The following is a 23,703-nucleotide window of genomic DNA, read 5'->3' on the forward strand; positions in this document are numbered from 1 at the left end:
CTCACCCAAACCTGCCCTCCATCTCTATACCCCAGCCTTTAGCCTTTAATTACCTAACCCTGGGGCTTTGCTAACTGCCAGTGGTTCAGCAGATCTGAGTTCAAGCAAGTCTTCCTTGAGGAAGCCATCAAAATGGGTCACCTCCCCCGATGAAATGCTCCTGTGTTATCATGTATTCTTTCTTTTTGCTACTTATCACAATTGCAGCTATATTTTTACTGATGATTATTTGATCAATGTCAGCCTCCCTCTAGGACAGCACAGTTCAACAGAATTTTCTATGATGGAAATGTTCTGTATCAGCACTGTCGAACCAGCACTGTCACTGTCCCACTAACCACATGTGACTGTTGAGCACTTAAAATATGGCTAGTGCAATTGCACATCTGAAGCTTTTATTTTATTTAAGCTTAATTTGCTTAAATGTAGGTTGTCCCATGTAGGCAGGATCCAGGATTATTTATGCTCACCACAGTGTTCTCAGTACTTAAAACAGCACACATAGCAATTGCTCAATAAATATTTCTTGAAAAACTCAATCTGTAAAATGGGAAGAATACTAGTTAATTTGTGGATTCCATCTTTTCCATAGAGGAGAGGAAAAAAGACTTTTATATGGCAACTCCTGTAGGTTCTCAGTCCTCCTACAAAGATGAATTTGCCCTTTAAGTTAGAACTTGATCTATCCCAGAGGGTAGCAGGGATAATAAATGAGAACTTACTGAGTGGTCTGAATGAAATAGCATCTGTAATATGCCTAAGAGTGTGCCTGGAACATAGTAGGTGCTTAAAATGTGGAGGTCATCCATCAACTTCAAATAGAAAAAGCAAATAATGGTATGGGAAGATTGGGAAAGGCCTCAAAAAGCAGATGATACCGAACCATATCTTGAGGAATAATAAAGGTAGAAGTAATAGGAGTGGGAGAAATGCCTGAGAATATTTTAGTGTTTGAATGTTTCAAGAAATATTTATTGAGCAATTGCAATGTGTGCTGTGTGGGCACTGTTTTAAGTACTGAGAACACTGTGATGAGCATAAATAACCCTTGATCCTGCCTACATGGGGCAACCTACATTTAAGCAAATTAAACCTGAGGTATAGAAGGGGTAATTATTTTGCCCACAGCCACCTAAATAACAATCAGCAGAGCTGAGACTGACCCTCAATCCTTGGCAATCACCACGATGCTGTTCTACTTCTTGAACAGAATGTTTTCTAGGCAGAGAGAGCAATGCATACAAAGACACAGCCATAGGAAAGAAATGGTGTGTCCTATAGGAGACGCAGAAGCATAAGAGGAGATGAAACTATATGTTGGGTTCACTTTGGGGTTCACAAGACAGCTAAGTATCTGGTTCTTTTCTCTACATTCTCAGTTAATCCTCAAAAATCATCTAACTGTTACACCATATTAAAAACTAGAAACTGAGATTTCAGGAAGTTTAAGAATCTTGCCAAAGATCACAAACCAGTATGTTGGAGTTAGGATATAAATCCAGGTGTGCCTATCTCCAAATTCATTGTTTGTATTACAATTCAACAATATATAGTGAGGTAGGGGCCAAAAACAGGCAAAAGCAAAATGCTGTAGGGAAAACAAAACAAAGAAACAAACCATTAACTTTCTGGGGTACCTGGGTGGCTCAGTCAGTTAAATGTCTGCCTTCAGCTCAGGTCATGATCCCAGAGTCCTGGGATCCAGTCCCATGTCAGGCTCCCTGCTCAAAGGGGAGTCTGCTTCTCACTCTCCTCCCTGCTCGAGCTCTCTCACTATCTCTGTCTCTCTCTCTCAAGTAAATAAATCCAAAAAAAAAAAAAAAAGAATTAACTTCCTGACAAAAATCAGGGTGGACTTCATCCATGAAGCATGATGAAAACTTCAAAATCCTGAAAACTTCAAAACTTCAAAAAAAGTTCAAAATCCTGCTTGGGGGGTGGGGACCATGATCTCTGTGATGCCTTCTCTGATCAAACACAGAAGTAGTCCTTCTTTTATTTCTTATATCGATCTACATTAAAACTGTTTACATGTCTGCCATGCTCAGAATGGTCACTTAGTGAGTACTTCTGTGCCAGGAGCTTTGCATGTTCTCGTTAATCATTGCAATAACCCTTTGGGATGTGTATTACCGTTTCTATTTGCAGATGGGAAAAGCAAGGTTAAGTGACTGGCCCAAGCAAGTTCTGGCAGCTAGTGCAGAATTTATGTCTCCTACTCTATTCTCTCTGCTAAGGTATTTTTTACCTGAGGCGTTGGTCTTTGTAGCCCCAGTATCTGGCACAGTGCCTTTCCCATAGTAGCTTGCACTTGAGATTTGAATTCAACTGTCAGTATAGCAGGCTTTCAAATGTTAATGAAGTAGAGAAGAGAGTTCAAAGAGTTCTGGTAAACCAGCTTGGGGGTGGGGGCTGAATTTGTAGCATTTGCCAATTTTTGTGGTATAAATACTCCCACTTTGGCTGATTTCTAGCTATCAACCTGCTTACAGAATTCCTCCACGTTTAACAATGGCTGTCTCAAGCTGATAGGAGCAGTTCCAGCACAACCTCTAAGGCCTCAAGATTATCAGGTACAAGCTTCTTCCCCTCCTACATCTCCTCTTCACTGCAGTTCTCTATTCTTAGACGTGACAGCAATCTCAGAAGGCTAAGGATTGTTCTACTTCTACCTTTACCAGAGCCCCACAACCTATCCCAATTCCAGGCGGTGTTAGGAAACCCCACATCCCTTAAACATCCTCTCCCTCTCTTCTATCCAGGACCATTCAAGCCCTCCTGCCTTCAAACACATCCATGTCTCCTCTTTTGTAAATATCTCACTGACCCCACAGCCTTATTCAGCTTTCTACGGGCAGTGTGGCCCAATAGTCAGCACACTTCTTCTGAAGTCCCGTAAACCTGGCTTTTCTGCCCACAAGATGCATGCCCTTAGGCAAGTTCTGTTCCCTCTCTGTTTACTCATCTGTAAGATGGTGATAAATACAGCACCTACACTTCATGGTGTGGCAGTGGGAATCAGATGTAAAGGGCTCAGAATGTGGTAGGTATTCAATATCTGTGTTATTATCATCATTATGTCTTTATGCATGGTGTAAATCTAGGAAGAACACAGAGTGGTTAAGAGTTTGGATTTCCTCCTTTAACAAATTATTCATAGTAACCATCAACAATGTGTTGCCCTAGACGATATTCAAAACTTAATTCAAGGGGGCAACCTATTCATCTTTCTTTTAATTAGCAATCTGTGACTAAGCACACCATTTTCCACGGCTATCTATCCATATTACTCAGAACTTGTTCTTTACCTGCCAGAAGAAAAATGTAATTTCCTTAAACAACTTGCTAAAAGAAATGCAAAGGACATGAGGAACTTCTAAAAGAATCAGTACATGCATCTCATATTGAGTGTTCATACACACAAAATGTAAACACTCTAGAGCATGCAGAAATAGTCCCCTTCTGCACTCCATTTGTTTTAGGTCTCTTGGTGTCTCATCTCAATTCTAGAAGAAAGAAAATGTTTTTAATGCAGAAAACCACCAGCCAGCAGAACCTAAGGAGACACAGGCTCTCTTGAAGTCAACTCTCAGATGTCTTGTCTGAAAAAACTGGAGATCAGCCACCTTTACCACTAGGGGTTGTATAAGTATTAATTAACAGTGGTAAACAGCTTTTAGATCCTACAGATGAAAGAAGAGCCATACAGTTTATTACCATTGTTAACCTCTAAATTCTTAAGCCCTAGTAGGTAGTTGATATTGAGAAGAACATTCGCCTCTAATTTTTCCCAGAGCACAAATTCCAGAATCTCCAGACAGTTGATGACCACAAGTCATTGGTGGAGGGTTAGTGTCACCTCATGAAGTGGCCTTGGATCTCCCTGGATGGTAACTATCATCCAGACCCTGATTTGAACAGAGAGTGATCTATGTCTCATTTATAACCATAGATGTAGTAAGACTAACTTTTCCACTGTAAAGACAAATGAGAACATTATATAGTTCTCTACTAAAATATTTCTGAACTTCTTTATCTACAGATTTACAATATCTATAATAATCTTCAATATTCTCAGAAACTTTTTTGAGGCCATGTTGTAATGGACAAAGCTGGACTACTTCCTACTCCTCTTGATAAGTCCTGGTCAATGTTAAACATTAAGTGAGATTACCAGGCCTCTAGTTCAGTCCTTTTTCAGTCACTGGCCTTTCTAAGACCGCAAAATATTTCCCACCTCACTACCATCATGTAATGACCATAGCAGGGTGCCTCTATACTTGTGATTTAAATAGGAAATAAATGTATGGTTTATATGGAAATTATTATACTAATCTTCAGGTGAACCAACCTCAGCTATTCTGCAGGCAAAACCAAGATGAACTAGCATCACTAACTGGACTCTTGATTTTTAACTGTGTACTTGACTCCCCAAATAAAGGTTTCATTTCCCCGTCTCCTTTCACCATATATATGGCTAAGTGACTAAATTCTGCTTATGTCAATAAGACATAAGCACTCTATCAAGTGCAACTTTCAGGAAATGTTCTTAAATAGTAAAGGCAGTCCTCCTTCAGCTCTTCTTTCAATTGATGGCTGTAGTTGGAATCCCCATCTTGGGACATTAGATGGAAGACAAATGCTGAGGAGTATGGGCCATGAATACAGGAGGACTCAATATTGGATCCAGCGCTGTGGAGTATCACACCAGTCCTGGACAGACTACTCTATTTAGACTTCTTTTAGGTGAGAGAAAACTAAGCTTATATCTAGTATAAGCCATTGTTATTTTGGGTTTGTTGTCACATGAGACCAAACTAAAAACTAACTAAAACACTTATATTACACTATAGGAAACACATTTGCATTATAGGATGTTTAAAAATATATATAAATAAAGCAAAGGAAGAAAAAGACATCATTCAGAATCTTACCCTCTGGATGCAATCAAGATCTAAGTCTCCTGGGGGATCCCTGGGTGGCTCAGTGGTTTGGCGTCTGCCTTCGTCCCAGGGTGTGATCCTGGAGTCCTGGGATCGAGTCCCACATTGGGCTCCCTGCGTGGGGCCTGCTTCTCCCTCTGCCTCTCTCTCTGTGTATCTCTCATGAATAAATAAATAAAATCTTAAAAAAAAAAGATCTAAGTCTCCTGCTTCACTCACAGACTTTCCCTGAGTGCTCTTCTTCATTCACTTCACCTAGAAATTAAACCCTCTCAAATCTGTATCTCCCACTCATGCAGACCTATAAACCAACCAGCCTATATATCCACATTGGATAATCATTATATGTCCAAAACCAAATTCATCATCTTCCTTAGTCTAAATCCCATCTCCTCTCTCAATGAATACCACCACAATCCTCCATTCTTTGTAGCAGAAATCAAAGCAGCATGTTTGGCTTCTTTCTGTACTTCATCCTACACTACTTTGTGACTGTCTGTCTCCCTTATTAAAACCTTTTCCTCAAAACAAAAACAAAAAAAACCCTTTTCCCTGGGGTGCCTGGGTAGCTCAGTGGGTTAAGCATCCAACTCTTGATTTTGGCTCAGGTCATAATGGCAGAGACTTGGTCCAGTCTGCTTGAGATTCTCTCTTCCTCCCTCTCCCTCTGCCCCTTTGCCCCCACTCTAATGAATAAATAAATAAGATCTTAACAAAACAAACTTTTCCCTGACAAAGAAACACATCATTTCACCTGTATTTCCTCAGTGCCTATTGCACTAGCAAAATAGATGCACAAATAGTTGAGTGATTATTCATATTTAGTGTACCTTTCTAGTCCTTTTCCTATACTTTTAAAAACAAGATGGGACTATTTTATAAAAACTATTTTAAACTCTGCTTTTTTCCACTAACTATTATAGTACAGAAAAATTCCCCATGCTATTAAAAACTTTTTTTTTCTTATGAATATAGTATTTGTTTGTCTTCCCTCTGTCAAACCCTGAGCCAACCACTCTCCCCAGGCTTCCTGGGGAGGCATAGGAAAAGGAACATACAGAGCAGACAAGACAGGGGAGAAAGACCTATGAGAGGTGGAGAGGACACCTTCACATGGTGCAAAGGATGAAAAAGGCCACCATCAGGCCAAAGAGCCCCATGGCATCCAAGAGGGCAAAGCCCAGAATGGCGTAGAAGAAGAGCTGTTGCTTCAGAGAGGGATTCCTGGCATAACCAATGATAAGGCTCCCAAACACAGTCCCAATTCCAGCCCCAGAGCCTGCCACCCCTACAGTGGCAGCCCCAGCCCCAGTGAACTTGGGGCTGCTATGTCAATGTCCCTTGAAATGGCGCTGGTTCGGAAGCTGCCGCTAGAAATATGTGAGGTCAGGGGATGTGGGGCAGCCCAGCTGCTGAGGCTCTTATCTGTCAGTGTCAGTTTTAGCACCACTGCCGACAGTCATCAGCTCAACAGCTGAGAGGTGCTCCGGACCAAGAAGGCAGTGGAGACAAACTTTGCACAGGCGTACATTTTCAGGGGATGAGGGGATGTAGACGGAGAGCTGCTCCCAGGGCAGAGACGACAGGGAGCTTTGTGAATCTTTTTTAATGGCTGCATAATATTACATGAGTTAGCATCTACTACTAAGGACTGAGTGTGTGTCAGTGCTAGGTGTTCTTATATACATCCTCATTAGATCCCCTACTTGACAGATGAGGAAACAAGGGCTCAGAGAAGCAAAGAGCCCTCTTTGCACCTGTGGTGCCTGTGGCCTGTGACTAATAACCCACAACATATAGAGTCCACAAAGGGCAGAACTCTTATCATTTATGTGTAAGAGCAGGCCCTCCAACATTTGTTCAAAGATTGAAAAGAATCAACAATTTACTAGAATGTATGTCTGGCTTTATCTTGCTTCATAAAAAGCTTAATCTAACTTTTTCTTACCTAAGTACATTGGGAAGAGGACAGTAATTGAACACTATGTTAGATGTGTTATATACATTATTCTGTTTTTTATTTTTCTAAATTTATTTTTATTTAAGTATAATTAGCATACACTTATGTTAGTTTCAAGTGTACAATATAATTTTTTCAACAATTTTATACATTACTCAGTATAGTTTTAATCCCCTTTATCTATTTCACCCATCTCCCCCACCCACTTCCCCCTTTTCTGGCAACTACTAGTTTGTTCTCTGTACTTAAGGCACAAACATTATCTCCTATTAATCCTTACAACTCAAACAGAGGAACAACATTATTCCATCTGGCATGGATTTGAACCTAGGTCTGTGTGATAGGAAAATGTATTTTTTATTTCTTACTTAAAAGAAATCCTTTCATAAGATGTGTGAGTTGTTTTCTTAAATAATCAGCTCTCCCACCCACCTCGTATTCATTCTAAAACAGAAATGGACTTGAATAGAGGTGTATGTATATGGATTCCTATGTGAATGCTACATGACCACTGGTCTCTGTCCTCTCTGTGCTCTTTATCTAAGAGCAAAGCATACACAAGCGGTGCAATCAGTGCAGTGGTTACTTCCACAAACTGCATGGAAACAGGTATAAAAGGCAATCGGGGGAGGGGGGGTGTGGAAGTTAGTGAGGAGCACCAGGACCTGCACGATCATCAGCAGAGGTTAGAACAGAGTTCAGCAGTAAGTCTGGTTTTATGACCTTGAGCAAGTTGTCTGACCTCTTTGTACCTTGATTTCCTCATCTGTGAAATGGAGATAATAGAAATATCGGCTTCACAGAACTGTGTAGTTAAACTAGTTAACATTGGCCATGGCAATAGCTCCTAGATATTGCTATAAAAGGGTTTCCTGGTATCATTACTGTTACGTGAGGAGCATGAACACATAATTCACATAATAAAGGACAATAAATGAAATACAATGCAGATAAAGTGCTACAACCTATAGAAAAAACTGCCTCATTAATAGTCAAAGAAATACAAATAAAAATGACACTTTTTTATCTCTCAAATTGGCAAACAATCATTTTTAAAAACCTCTTATCATTTCTAATACTCACTAAATACAGAGAAAACTCATTGAATCTGTGGAGTTTAACAATTAGTCCACATCATTTAAAAGGCTCTAGAAATTTAGAAATGTTAATACTCTGATCCAGGTATTGATTCTAGTAATCTATCCTATGAAAAGAATTCTAAATACAACAAAAAATTTAGTACAAAGAAAAATATTTCTAACCTATTATCCCATAATAGTGAAAACACCAGCAATAGACTATTTGTCCAACCAAAGTGGAATAGCTAAATAAAAATATTATATGGACTATTATTTTATAGCAACTGGGAAGATTACTAAAAACTTTTTTTTAAAGATTTATTTATTTATTCATGCAGAGAGAGAGAGAGAGAGAGAGAGGCAGAGACACAGGCAAAGGGAGAAGCGGGCTCCATGCAGGAAGCCCAATGTGGGACTCGACCTAGGGTCTCCAGGATCACGCCCTGGGCTACAGGCGGTGCTAAACCACTGCGCCACCGGGGCTGCCCACTAAAAACTTTTAATAACATGCAAAAACATCTTAACATAACAAACAGAACGCAGAATACATAAAAGGCATACAAAAATATTTATAGTGGTTCTCCTGGATGCAATTATATGTGGTTTTTGTGTTTTATTATACTGCATTCTACAAAATCTCTAAAATGAACCTTTTTATGGGCAAAATCAAAATGTCTAAAGAACATTTTGAGGGACGCCTGGGTAACTCAGTGGTTGAGCATCTGCCTTTGGCTCAGGGCATGATCTCAGGGTCCTGGGATCAAGTCCCACATTGGGCTCACTGCATGGAGCCTGCTTCTCCCTCTGCCTGTGTTTCTGCCTCTGTGTGTGTGTGTGTCTCTCATGAATAAATAAATAAAATCTTTAAAAAAAAAAAAGAACATTTTGAGTTTCATTCGTTGAAATAAGCAGAACAATCTCCTACGGACCCCCACTTCCTCTACCGTCAAGCCTCTTGATTTCTCCACTTTCATCTCTTATTATTCTCTCTGCCAGGTACTCCTCACTAGATTCACTCTAAATGAACAAAGCAGGATGCTTTCTAATTTGTTTTGTTTACAACTACAAATTCCTTACTTGCCACATTTTTTCTATCAGGAAAACACTTGTGCAACATGCTCTTACAAGTACTCTGTGATCCTGCAGCCTCTCCAGGTACCAGATCACACTGAAATTAGAAGGGAGGCAGATGCAAGCCAATAGGATGATCTTAAAGAATGAGACTGTGCCTTATTCATCTTTTTTCTCCTGCAGTGGCTGGCACAGAAATCAGTGCCCAAGCACATCTGTTGAATGAATAAGCATTGGTACCTAAGTGGTAAGGTCTGAGCTGGGCTAGGGTACCTCTGCATGTAAGGGGTTTTTATTTGTTTAAAGAAAGCAATCCCTGGGGATCCATGGGTGGCTCAGTGGTTTAGCGTCTGCCTTCCGCCCAGGGTATGATCCTGGAGTCCCGGGATTGAGTCCCACATTGGGCTCCCTACATGGAGCCTGCTTCTCCCTCTCTCTCTCTGTCTCTCATCCATAAATAAATAAAATCTAGAAAGAAAGGAAAGAAGGAAAGGAAGGAAAGAAAGAAAAGAAAGAAAAGAAAAGAAAAAAAGAAAAGAAAAAGAAAAAGAAAAAAAGAAAAGAAAGAAATCCCTGAAGAGGCAGCTGGGGAACCAGACAAGCCTGGGCTTGACATAGCAACACTGAGCAAGTTACTAAAATGCTGAGTATCTGCTTCCTTGCTTGTAAAGTAGAATTAAATCCAGCAGCCACACAAGGTCAGTGTGAGGATTAAGCAAGAGAGATGTGAAACACAGACATGAGAAAAAAAAAAGTTCATCAATATAACTCAAATATGTGTTAAGTCAAGGTTGGTTCCTTTCCCTCTGGGTAAGGGCATTAAAGCTATGCCCTCCATAAGCAGCCGGGGTAAGGATGATACCCATCAGAACCCCCAAGCCAGTGAGTGACATATGGCATCCAGACATACATCCTGGCAAACTATCACATGAGTCCTCTTAAACCTTACATCTGTTTTCCATATCAACAGCTGAAGAGCGGCAGCAGCTTCCAGACCAGATTAAAATGACTACACTGATGTTGTCTGTTCCTCGGATCGAAGCCGCTGGGCAGATACCCAAATCCAAGAGAGAGGTTTCACAGACCAACAAGCCCTGTGAATGACAGCTCATCCACAGGGATAGCTAAGGTGCAGCTATCACAGTGGTAGGTTGCATAACCTCCGGTCACAATAAGTCACTGTCCCATCCAGGAACACCCATCATAGTATCAATGCCATGAACATCATACATCATACATAAGGCAGATAGGGTGAGTCATGACAGCCTCTGAGGATGTAATCAGAGGAAACTGAGGGGAGGGACCAGGAATTACCCATGGGTTCACTAGCAAGCCATACATCCTCTATATTAATACTTTTCTACATTTTGTTTCTTCATCATAAGAAGGTGATATCACACCTACCTCACTGACGGTATTTTGAAGATTAAGTAGGAAGATATGCATAAGCCCCTGGCACAGGGAGGAAAAACATTTATGCCCATTACCGCTGCCCATACACAGATGCTAATGCCATGCATTCCAGGTGCTGAGTTCTCTCCAGTACCAATCTTGGTAGATCTGAGTTGATCTTGATGGTTCTCAAATAGTAATCTTAATTTATATAGACTTGTCCAAAATATAGCCCAAAATAAGGAAGAAGAAACTGTCAGGGTGGCAGGGGAGGTTCCTGGCAACAGAGCTTCCCTTCTTGATTTTCCTTAAGAGATCATACTACTGCCACCAGGAACTCTGTGCGCAGCACTCCATTACCAGCCCCATCAGATAGCACACTGCACTGGCTGCCACAGACATTCAACTCTAAAAGAAGAGGAGGGGGTTTTTGTGAGTGGGGGGAAATGCAAGTCTAACTTGACAAGAACACAGTTCCCCACTATGTTTCCAGTGCTTAGTACAGAGCCTGGCATGCAGCAAATACTCAACAAGCTGGGTGAAAAAATGCACCCACTTCATTCTATACCAAACACCCCTGGCCTACCAAATGACCCTCTGGCTCTTTGAGAATCTACTGTGATCCAAGAGCTGAGGAGATTAGGTAGCCAAGACTGGTGAGAAAATAATGCCTGGGCAGTGTTCTTCATAGAGCCAAGCCAAAACAGATAAAAAACTATTCATTCACAAAACCAGCACTTAGAGACCACAGCAGCAATTCCAGCTTTGTAATTACAAGCTGCTTGCCAACACAAACCTGATCACGTATCTCTCCTGTGTGGCTGGTTCTGAGGCCCAGCACATGTTGTACAGTGTTCCTCCTGTGCTGGAGACAGGTAAATCACGTAGAATCCAAAGTTCTTAATTGTTTGTTTGTTTTTTAAAAAGTTTATTTTTTTTTTTTTTTTTTTAATTTAAGCAATTTCTACACCCAACATTGGGCTTGAACTCACAACCTCCAGATAGTCTCATGCTCTTCCAACTGAGCCAGCCAGATGCCTCCCATGTTGTTAGATTAATACACTCTTCCTACTTGCCTTAGAACTCAAGATGTCAAATTTTTGGTGTCAGTAGCCCTTTATACTCTTAAATAATTATTGAGGACTTCAAAGAATTTTTGTTTGTATGGGTTATAGCTATTAAAACTTACCACATTAAAAATTAAAACCAAGACATTTTAAAAATATTTATTTATTCTCTTAAAATTGGTAAACCCATTACATGTTAACGTAAATAACATCCTTTAAATAAAAATGACTGTATTTTTCCAAAAGAAAATAATGAAAAGTTGGCATTGATATTTTTGCAATTTTTTGTCTGCTTGGTTTAATACTAGACAGATTCTCATATCTGCTTCTGTATTCAATATATTGTAATATATGTTGTTGTAGTAGAAGTATATGAAAAAAAAACCCACTCTCACAAAGACAAATAGTTGGAAATAAGATAAATATTCAGTAGATTTTTTAGATAATTGCAGATATTCCTTGATACTGCACCAAAACTTTGAATAGCTCTTTTACCCATGAACAACTCTGTAAGATCATACATTGATCATTCAGAAAATATTCATTCACTAAATACTGAAAAGCTATTGAGCTCACATGCCAGGGACAGCTTCCAAATTTCTTATTTTCACCTGAAAGCTTAAATTTTATCATGGACAACAAATATTGTCAGTGGTTTACCTTTAAGTGACAGACTCGTTTATTCATTTGAGGGGAAATGTCTGTCAAATACCCAGCTCTGAATAATCTATATCATTTGAATAATTTGACTGCTGGTCATTCTTTCAAGTATATATGGTATTTCATGAGAAAAGCAGCTAGTTCACTTTGCAATGCAAACTGTTAATTGTACAAGTGCTTTTCTTTGAGACAACCATTGTGCTTCATGCAACAAAAACACTTTATGCATTTTTACCCACAACTGCTTTTTTTTTTTTTTAAGATTTTATTTATTTATTCATGAGAGACACACACAGAGAGAGGCAGAGATATACGCAGAGGGAGAAGCAGACTCCTCACAGGGAGCCCAATGTGGGACTCGATTCCAGGACTTCTGGATCATGCCCTGAGCCAAAGGCAGATGCTCAACCACTGAGCCACCCAGGTGCCTCACCACAACTGCTTTTGCACCATCAATGAAAATATCAAGACGGGGCAGCCCAGGTGGCTCAGCAGTTTAGTGCTGCCTTCGGCCCAGGGCCTGATCCTGGAGACCCGGGATCAAGTCCCACGTCGGGCTCCCTGCATGGAGCCTGCTTCTCCCTCTGCCTGTGTCTCTGCCTCTCTCTCTCCCTCTCTCTCTCTCATTAATAAATAAATCTTAAAAAAATATATCAAGACAGTAAAATAGTAAACATCTTAAACATTATTAGAAAACAGTTTTGAGCTTAAGGATCCCTCCAAAATCACAGGTACACCAGGGGTGTGCAGACATTTTGAGAACTGCTACCTTACTCTATAAATCCTTATCTGAAAAAAAATAAAAATAAAAAATAAATAAATCCTGATCTGTTCCTACAAACTGCCTGGCTTGGGAAGGAAGAGAGCTTATTCTGTGTGATGAAGCAGCAAGTGAGGACACAGAGGATCATCAGCTCTCTCATCGAGGAAGAGACTCCCATCTTTCAACTACAGAGGCTGGTTCAGGTCAAACCTATTGCAGCTCATGTCCTTCAGGTTTTCTGAGGTAGGACTTTACCAAGGGGTGAGTGGGAGCTCCCAACTGTGATCTGTAGATCCACTGCCACATCCACAATAAAGGGAAAGAACTGCCTGTCTGATTAGTGTTGCCAGAATTAAAATGTCTGAATAGTTGGCACTTGCCTTTACTGATCTCCCATCTACCTTTGGCATTTCTGTCATACTCTTTGTCTCTTTCTGTGTTAGGGAATCTGTCTTTAGAAGCATCAAATAGGAGCGCCTGGGTGTCTCAGTCAGGTAAGCATCAGCCTTCAGCTCAGGTCATGGTTCCCCCGGTCCTGGGATGGAGCCCTGCATCTGGCTCCCTGTTCAGCAGGGAGTCTGCTTCTCCCTCTTTCTCTGCCCACTCCCAACCCCGCTCATGCTCTCACTCACTCTCTCTCAAATAAATAAATAAAATCTTTTTAAAAATTCTTTGGAATAATAATTTTCTGTCCTACAACCACCTCCTTCCTCTTGACCCTAGAAATGAGCTTTCTACCCCAATTATCACATCTCTATAGTTGAGTCTCTTTTATTTTCAAATACTATTTGGTATAACTTATTGGAAAGGTGGCAAATTTGCAAAAATAATAGTTACCATGAAACCAGAAAATACTGTATCTGTAACTAGACTCAGGATTAATAAGAAGAATGATTTCAACATGAAGCTCATATAAAGGCTATAAACAAGGTAAAGACAAAAAGCAAATACAGTTAGTCCCTTGGAATGGTCTGGCTAAATGGTCAAAAAAAAGAGATCTACTGGAAAGAGCTCCCTAAACAATAAAAACTTCAAAGGAGAAAAATAAAAACCAGACAAACTAGATTAAATAAACTGCACAGTCACCGGATGTATTTTACATATTCAGTAGAATCTTACCTGCTTGATCAAGTTCGAGCAAAAAATACGGAACACTCATCGACTCAAATAACTTCTTTACCTGAAAAAACAAGGGGGAGAATTGCTTTTCAAGAGTCTTCTCTCCAGCTTTTTACTTTCCTCTTTAATCAGGCTTCTCCTTTGCAAACTTACCAGCCCATTTTTATAGAACCCACAAGATTCTCCCTGTTGTTGGCAGTAATGATACTTAATGGCTATTTGAAGTATGTTGATTCTACTCTATGTTCAGTGATTCACCTCAGATAGCTTCATAAAATACATTTTACATGTTTAGTGACTCCATCTACCCCACTATAAAATGGGTTTAGTACTAACCATGTTTAAAAAGGCACTGTCATATTTAATATTTCCAAAACATATGTGGAAACTCTAAGAAAAAAAACACATCCTGGGATCCCTGGGTGGCGCAGCGGTTTGGCGCCTGCCTTTGGCCCAGGGCGCGATCCTGGAGACCCGGGATCGAGTCCCACGTCGGGCTCCTGGCATGGAGCCTGCTTCTCCCTCTGCCTGTGTCTCTGCCTCTCTCTCTCTCTGATGACTATCATAAATAAAAAAATAAAATAAAAAAAAAAAAAAAAAAAAAAAACACATCCTGCAATAGTCAAAGTATTATTTATTTTTTGGCCAAGTAAACCTCAACCAACACATCAATTACAGAAGTCATATGCTCAATATTATACAAACCATAATGGTAAAAAATTCCTGGAAAGATAAAGAGTTACTTTTGCCAAATTTGTGCCATTAAATAACAAATTACTGATAAAAGGGACTGTAAAATGACATTTATAAATAAGACACAATAGCTTGTCATTAATGCTTCAGGAAAATTTAGAACTACATTTCCTCCAGCTTCTACAATAAAATGAAAAAGGTCTGAACTATGGCCTGGGGTTCATAGAAATTACCAATCTAGAGAATGTATTCCTGTCCCATTCTAATGTAACTACTGAAACAGCAGGTTGAAAGAAATTTTCAATTTTATAGGACCAAAGACTATATTTTGATAAAAATGGAAGAATAAGCTCATTCACACAGTCTCAGGGCCCTCCTCTTAGCACTCCTCTGAGCAGCTTCTGTGCCCCAGTAGGAATTCAGTTCCCCCGGCAACATACAGTTAAAAAGATAAGAATCATTTGGAAGAGTGATAAGGTGAGTAAAGAGGGACTTTAAGGAAAGGGCAAAGAAAGCTACAGCTGAGAGACCATCTGGACAAAAGTTAATTCCTATTCCAATGCTCATTTTCTAAGACTAAAAATAAACAAGGACAAACACATAAAATTATGGGCTCTTAAGGCTTCCTTAGCCACTTAACTTTAGAAATAAACCATTTGCAGTTTGTTATAAAAACAAACAATTTTCCAGATATAGAGAGTAATCCTAAAAACAGCTCCTAAAAATATCAACATGTGACAATATATGAAATGTAGAAAATATAAGCTCTAGATTCCAGAGTACACATGACCCTACTTCAAGAAACTCTTTGGTAGGTTATTGTAACTCTGATAAGGGGCACCTGGGTGGCTCAGAGCTTGAGCATCTGCCTACGGCTCAGGTTGTGATCCCGGGGTCCTGGGATCGAGTCCTATATTGGGATCCCCACAAGGAGCCTGCCTCTCCCTCTTCCTGTGTCTCTGCCTCTCTCTGTGTCTCTCACAAATAAATAAGTAAAATCTTAAAAACAAACAGAAACCTCTGATGAAACTTTCTCATTGATCCACAGTACAACATTAAAGATCTGTATTGAATATCATTAGCACCGGTTTCCAGAATACTCTAATTGGTAGAAGTAAAGGATGGTCAACTTTGCCTATAAAATATACACACTATGGAGAAATGGCAGTGGATCTGGGTGTCAGGCAATTGATAAGTTATATGAGACTTCATTTGCTAATTCCAACTTCATACATCTAATTTCCCATTGAAATATCTGTAAGAAATAAATATCACATTTCTGAAGAGATAGGAAGTTATCTTTGCACTTTAAAACCCAGCCATCACAGTAGGATGAAAGCAAAGCACACACCGTAATGTGTTATGCAATAAGTGGGAAACTAACTTACGTAGAAGTTCATTTCTTTGCGGGCATTTCTCAATTTGAATTAATGCAAATTACTTACTCATCTCAGAGAGAAATATATATTCATTAGACTAAGTGCAGATATAAAACTGAAGTTTCTCCATTCTGATTTACTCACAACTGTTAGACAATCAAATCAAAACTGAAGGAAATTTAAAAAAAACTGAAGGAAATAACCTGGGGAAATGCTACTTCAAGGTAACTTTTAAAAACAATAAAATAGAAAATTAAAATTAAAATAAAAAAACCATGAACAGCCAAGTATAGAAGTTGTACCCTCAAGAAAATCACTATTTTTACCAGAAGAGACACCTAACCATCCTTCACAAAGGAATTGAAAATTAATTTCCATATTAATTGGCACAAATCTGAGAATAGCTTATATATTACATATTCAGAAAAGCTAAGGAACTGGTATTTGTCAAGGTAAAACTAGGGGATATTTGTCCAAAGGCCCTGGTATACCCAGGAATTATTCAGATAATGACATTAAATAAAGTTGCCAGAATTACCCTGCATTTTAACACAATAAATATGCAAGATCTACCACAAATTTTACAGGAAATGTTCACCATTCCTAGAGCATATTTAATTGAGGAAAAGGAGGTTTTGTCTTTTCAGAGTCAGGGAGGAGACTTAGGAAATGAATTCAGGGAAAAGAGTGTAAAATAAGAATAATTATAGGTCAAAGAGATGGGCAATTGTAGGGAACATGCAATGAAACTGCCTATAGCTACTAGCAATCCTGGCCAGGCTAGCCCAGTTCTTTGCTGCAGGACTAGAGCAGGGTGAAAAATGCAATTTTCCAATTTTTTAGTAGTGTTTTAAAATACAACTAGAGTGACCAAACATTGCCTTGCACACAGTAAACACTCAATGGTGGCTCCTAATACAAGTGTAGTACTGTAGGCTTCCAAATAGATCTAAAATGACTGGTCCTCATAAGGAAGCTGTGCATAAACAAGAATAGCAGATAAGGTGGCATTGTCAGTCTTACTGTTGAGGAAGCTGATTTACAGAATGAGAACTGAGCCCTTTCAAATCCAGGTGTTCTTTCATTACACCACCAGGTGCATAGAGTTTTGAAGGGAGTTGTTAGTTTAGGAAAAAAAATAGCCACTTTTTAATAGGAGTAGCTATAGTAGGAATAGAATCGGATACTTGTTGATTTCCACCTACCTGAGGCTCAATATTGATGAAAGAAGATCTCATCCAAGGTTGGAAGTCATGTTAGGAAAACAGGAAGGGCAAGTAGTTCTTTTATTAAAAAAAAAAAACAAAAAAAAACATTATGTAGGGGCACCTGGGTAGCTCAGTTGGTTAAGCACCTGTCTTAGGCTCAGGTCATGATCCCAGAGTTCTGAAAATCAAGCCCCACATCAGGGCTCCCTGCTCAGCGGGGAGCCTGCTTCTTCCTCTCCCTCTGCCTTCCTCTCTCCCTGCTTGTACTCTCTCCTTTTCTTTGTCAAATAAATAAATAAAATCTTTATAAAAATCAAAAAACATTATGTAGCATTTACTATGTGCCAGGCATGTTCTGTGGCTTCTATAAATATTAGCTAATTTGATCCTCACGACAAACTTCTGAGATAGGTGTATTATTACCCATATTTTACAGATGAGGAACCTGATGCACAATAGATAAAAACCTTAACCAAGATCATATGGCTAATAAGTCACAGAGGCAAGATTCAAACTCCGACTTCAGAGTTCAGGCACCTGACCATTATTTGGAAACAGAAAAGATTAGACAACTCCATAATTTCAGAACTAACAGGAATCTCAATAGTCAACTAGTCCAAGCCCTTTATTTTACAGATTGCACAAACAAGGGGGAAGAGCCTCAAAAGAAGTTCCCAGAGGACGGGAATTATGCAGGGGATTTCTGATACCCAGCCCTCTTCCAAATTCTCTAATGTTTACTGCCTATGCTAATGATTTAGAATGTAATGGTTTACCTTAGGTCATTTTTCTTTTCTTTTCAAGATTTTATTTATTTATTTGAGAGAGGAGAGACAGAGAGCATGAGCAGGGGAGGGGCAGGGCAGAGGGAGAGGGAGAAACAGACTTTCCACTGAGCATGGAGCCAAAAAGCAGGGCTCCATCCCAGGACCCTGAGATCATGACCTGGGCCAAAATCAAGAGTTGGTGCTTAACCGATTGAGCCACCCAGGTGTTCCAGATCATTTTTCTTTTTAAGGCCAATGTCTGCCTTCTCAGTTTGATTAAACCTTCTGGGGATGGAACTTGTGTCTCCTACCTCTTTACAACCCTGTTCCCAACATGATGGACTACACGAAAGGTTCCACAATGATGTTAATAGAGGTGAAGCCCCAGGTGACACTGAGGCAGACTATGTTGGGATGAGAAACAAACATGAAAGGTTTTGCCTACTTTCAATATTTCCACTGCTTGCCCACTTTCCTTTTTATTTACAAGAGAAGCACGCATACACACACACACACACACACACACAAACCAGGAGTCCAAGAAACCTGTCTCTGTGTAAGGCTTCCAGAATATAAAGGCTTCTGAGTTCAGTCTCCTTGAGAGCTGGAAAATAAATCAAGAGATAAACAGAGAAAACTGAACTTAATAAATTACAGGTGAACCCTGACAAAAGGTCAGCTATGTTCACTTAAGAATCCACTGTGTCAAATCCTGGAGCTACCCTGAGTATAATCTAAAGCTAAGCTTCAGTGACATTTAAACATCCTCAACCTTCCCATAAAGCACCTGATCAGATTTGTCTATTAATTCTCGACATCATTCTGTGGTTAAATCAGGGAGGACTAAACCAACCCTCTCCATGGCTGTGATCATTGACCTTTTCTCTAAGAACCAAGTAGGAAGCACAGTTTATTCTTTGGGAAGTCATTTTCCCCATGATGAGCATGAAGAGATACTTAACAAAATTTAGCAATATCTTAAGTAACAGCTCCTAGGAAATATTCTCTGTAGAAGTGCCTAAAAGAGCAGCCAATCACCTGGTTTGGGAGTTCCCACCCCGACTTTGCCTGACCCTTGATTACCTGAAAGTATCTAGTATTTTGGAAAGTCAGGAGATTACTCAAGCAACCTTTTGTTCTCAAAGCATCACCCTCCAAGGTTTCTGAAGCAACTTACAACCACGCAAACCCCTTCCTCAGGTGAAATCCAATGACTCACAGCTGAGCTCAGAAGTCTGTCAAATTTCTCTAAGGCAACAGTTTATCGCAGCTCCTAGAGGCTGAAGGCTTACCTCAGCACAGCGCTTGCATGCGGACTTGCTGACAATGACTACAGGGTGGCTATCTATATAGGCCCTGAGCCGGGCTCTGGGGTCCAAGAGGCTTGTGCTGGTGGACCCTGAGGGTCTGCTCACACCAATGGCTGGGTTTTCTGGCAAAGGCTGACAAGGGAAATGGTCCTTAGCTAGAAGAAATGGAAGCAAAGATGGTAATTATCAGAAAGGAAAACATGATGATGCATTTCCTAAAATTAGTTTACTCGACAAGCCTCACAATTTTAGCTCCAACCACCAAAATAAGGAGTCTGAGGAAGGACTCTAAGGTGGATTACACATTAAATTCTGTCATCTGACCGGAGACTCCTGGCAACTCACTGGATATTTCCAATTTGTTTTTGTTACATTCGAGATTAGTTGGGGGCTGATAAAAAAAGGGAAGAGACTGAAACTTCCTGAGGCAGGAAACTAAGTGACAGGTCTGGACATTGAGGGCCACATATGACCTCACCCCGACCCTGCCCATGGTATAAATGCAGAGGGGCCAAAGTTCAGAGACTACATCCCCTTCTCACACAACCCTGCTCGGAGCACTGGAACAGGCAACTCAAATCAAGGCTCATTCCTTTCCCTCTAGCTAACTTCTGGACAAGCAGAAACAGGATCTTCAGACCACAGGCACAGCAAGATTTTAAAAAAATGACTTCAGATTCTGTTTTCCTCCCCAGGATTCTGTGGCAGCCCAAACTGGCACCTTAGTACACATGACCCAACTCAGTGGTATGTTACCCCACATGACACCACTATCATCTCAGGCATCATAGCCAGACAAAAACCACGGAGAGATTGCTACCTCTGGCTTGTAAATATTTTAAACTAGCTATCTTCTCCAGGGCCACAAGCAAAGCAAGCTTGATCCTACCCTTATTACCTACTCCACAAGTTATTTCCTCTCATTTTTGCTTGTCTAACTACCCATTCTTCTTCAACCTCCTCATCATCTTCATAGTTGATATTAATGTTTACTCAGAACTAGACAGGGAGTATCCGATATTTGCATGCATCATCTCATTTAATCTTTACAAGGATATCATAATGTAAATACCATCATCCCTATTTATGCAAATAAGGAAACAGATTCAGAGAGGTTAAGCAACTTCCCCACAGTAAGTGACAGAACTGAGATTCAAAGTACATCTTAATTCTCTGGAACCCATACTTCAAAAAACCCAGCTTTATTGCTATATAATTTATATACCATAGAATTCACCAATGGAAAGTATATAATTAAATGTTTTTTTTTTTTTTTTAGTTCAAGTTGGGCAACTATCATCACAATCAAATCTAGAACATTTTCATCACCTCAAAAAAGAAGCCCTGTAGCCATTAGAAGCTGCTCTCCATTCCCCGCCGCCCCCCCAGCCCTTCTCCTTATTCCCCTCGGCAACAACTACTCTATGGAATTATATAATATGTAGTCTTTTGTAATTTATTGTTATATTTTTTAAGGTTCATCTATGCTGTAGCATGTGTCAGTGCTTTCTTTTTTATTGTTAAATAATAGTCCATTGTAGGAATATACATTTTTTAATCTATTCATCAGTTGATGGGCATTTAGGTTGTGTCCACTTTTTGGCTGTTATGGACAGAGCTGCTATGACCATTTGTGCACAGGTTTTGAATACCTGTCTTCAGTTTTTGTTTTTGTTTTTGTTTTTTGAGTAAATGCCTAGGAGTATGAATCTTAGGAGGAACCATCAAACTGTTCTCCAAAGCAGTAACATTTTACATTCCCATCAGTGATAGATGAGGGCCCCAATTTCTCCACAACCTTGCTAATACTTACTATTTACTTTTTGATTTGAGCCATCCTAGTAGATGTGGAGTGGTGTCTCATTGTAGTTTCATGTGTATTTCTCTGAGGGCTAATAATGCTGAGCAACTTTTCATGTGCTTATTGATTATATATCTATATCTATAGAAGATATAGATATATTTCTTCTTTGGAGAAATGTCTGTTCAGATCCTTTTCCCGCTTTCTAATTGGGCTATTTGTCTTTTTATTGCTAAATCGTAAAAGTTTTTTTTTTTTTTTTTAAGTAGACTCCACACCCAATGTAGGGCTTGAACTCATGACCCTGAGATCAAGAGTCACCTGCTATACTGTTAAGGCAGCCAAACACCCCTAAGTTACAAGAGTTCCTCAGATAGTCTGGATATAAATCCCTTATCTATATGACCTGTGAAATTTTTCTCCTATTCTATAGGGTTTTTTTTCCCCCTTTAATTGATGGTGTTCTGTGAAGCCCGGACATTTTTAACTCAGTAAATCTAACTTATCTATTTTGTTTTCTCGTGCTTTTGATGCTGTATCTAAGAAATTGTTGTCTAATCAAAAATCACAAAGATTCACTCCTATAATTTTCTTCTAGGAGTTTATAGTTTTATCTCTTACGTTTAGTTCTATAATCCATTTTGAGTTAATCTTTGTGTAGGGTATAAGGAAGGGGTCCAACTTCGTTCTTTTGCATGTAGATATCCAGTTGTCCCAGCACCATTTGTTAAAAACATTATTCTTTCCCCATTGAAATGTCTTAGGAACTCTGTCAAAAATAAATTGACCATGAATATAAGAGTAGAACCCTTGCCTTTAACTAGTGTGCCATACTGACACAGCACTCAGAACAATATTTGCACAAAGTATTAACAAAATCTGCTAATCTCAAGAATGTTAACGATGGTTATCTCTACTAAGCTTGACTTTTTTTTTTTTAGATTTTATTTATTTATGAGAGAGAGAGAGAGAGAGAGAGAGAGAAAGAGAGACAGGCAGAGGGAGAAGCAGGCTCCAGGGAGCCGATGTGGGACTCGATCCTGTCCGGGATCACGCCCTGGACTGAAGGTGATGCTAAACAACTAAGCCACAGGGGCTGCCCCCTAAGCTTGACTTTCATTTTTCATCATAAAATCTTTTGTATTATGTGTTTTTAAACCATAAGTATTATTTTTATAAAAAGTTTTTTAAGTGCTAGTTAATTTTAAATTTTTAAAAAATCACCCCTATTATACGTGGTCAAGACAGGGTCAAAAACTAAGTGACTGTATTTTTATATGCCATTCAAATATTACTAACTGAAATAAAGTAAAAAGGGATATAGAAATCTCTAAATCTGAGACATGGGTGCTTTTTTTTTTAAGATTTTATTTATTTATTTATTTATCTATTTTTATTTTTTTTTATTAATTTTTTTTTATTTATTTATGATAGTCACAGAGAGAGAGAGAGAGAGAGAGGCAGAGACACAGGCAGAGGGAGAAGCAGGCTCCATGCACCAGGAGCCCGACATGGGAATCGATCCAGGGTCTCCTGGATCGGGCCCTGGGCCAAAGGCAGGCGCCAAACCGCTCCACCACCCAGGGATCCCTATTTATTTATTTTTGAGAGACACACAGAGAGGCAGACCACAGGCAGAGGGAGAAGCAGACTCCCTGCGGGGAGCCTGATGTGGGACTCGATCACAGGACCCCGGGATCACGACTTGAGCTGAAGGCAGACACTCAACCACTGAGTCACCCAGGTGTCTCATAGGCATGCGTGCTTTTTTTTTTTTTTTTCATATTCAATGAATTGTAGACTTTTTTTCAGTTTATTAAGAAAAACTAGAATTGACATGTCTGTCAAATTCTTGTCACATCTACATTTTTGTATTCAGAATATCTCAGACTTCACCCAATAGATAATACCACTGTATTATTCAGGGCTCACCCCATTGCAAGTGACAGAAACCAAATTCAAATTAGCTGAAGCACTACTGGTGGCTCTAGAAACTACTGGTGGCTCTAGAAAAAAGCATAAAGGACTCAAGAGACTTCATGACTGCAGAATTAGATCTAATCAGGCTGATATTAAAAATCAATTAAATGAGATGCAATCCAAACTAGAGGTCCTAACGACGAGGTTTAAAGAGGTAGAAGAACAAGTGAGTGACATAGAAGACAAGTTGATGGCAAAGGGGGAAACTGAGGAAAAAAGAGACAAACAATTAAAAGATCATGAGGATAGATTAAGGGAAATAAGTGACAGCCTGAGGAAGAAAAATCTATGTTTAATTGGGGTTCCTGAAGGCGCCGAAAGGGACAGAGGTCCAGAATATGTATTTGAACAAATCATAGCTGAAAACTTTCCTAATCTGGAAAGGGAAACAGGCATTCAGATCCAAGAAATAGAGAGATCCCCCCCCCGCTAAAATCAATAAAAACTGTTCAACACCTCGACATTTAATAGTGAAGCTTGCAAATTCCAAAGATAAAGAGAAGATCCTTAA

At 39.6% G+C, this 23,703-nt stretch overlaps 1 protein-coding gene and 1 pseudogene across 8 annotated transcripts in view; both read right to left on the reverse strand.

Annotated features, from left to right (window-relative positions):
* The window catches only part of TXNRD1 (thioredoxin reductase 1), a 138,532-nt gene that overhangs the window by 91,672 nt on the left and 23,157 nt on the right, over positions 1–23,703 (reverse strand). For 2 of the 8 annotated variants that reach the window (XM_072844290.1, XM_072844294.1), the window contains exons 2-4: positions 19,394–19,566; positions 18,648–18,705; positions 14,055–14,115 (exon numbers count right to left, since the gene is read on the reverse strand). In XM_072844290.1, the coding sequence (XP_072700391.1) occupies positions 14,055–14,094 (40 nt within the window). In that variant the 5' untranslated portion in view covers positions 14,095–14,115; positions 18,648–18,705; positions 19,394–19,566. Of the gene's footprint in view, positions 1–14,054; positions 14,116–17,331; positions 17,410–18,631; positions 18,706–19,393; positions 19,567–23,703 lie in introns of those variants that run through there. The other 6 variants (XM_072844283.1, XM_072844293.1, XM_072844286.1 and 3 more) reach the window with 5 other exon arrangements.
* Positions 6,053–6,474, reverse strand: LOC140643003 (ATP synthase F(0) complex subunit C2, mitochondrial pseudogene; annotated as a pseudogene).

The sequence above is a fragment of the Canis lupus genome, chromosome 11 (assembly GCF_048164855.1).
Source record: "Canis lupus baileyi chromosome 11, mCanLup2.hap1, whole genome shotgun sequence".
NCBI classification, from domain to species: Eukaryota; Metazoa; Chordata; class Mammalia; order Carnivora; family Canidae; genus Canis; species Canis lupus.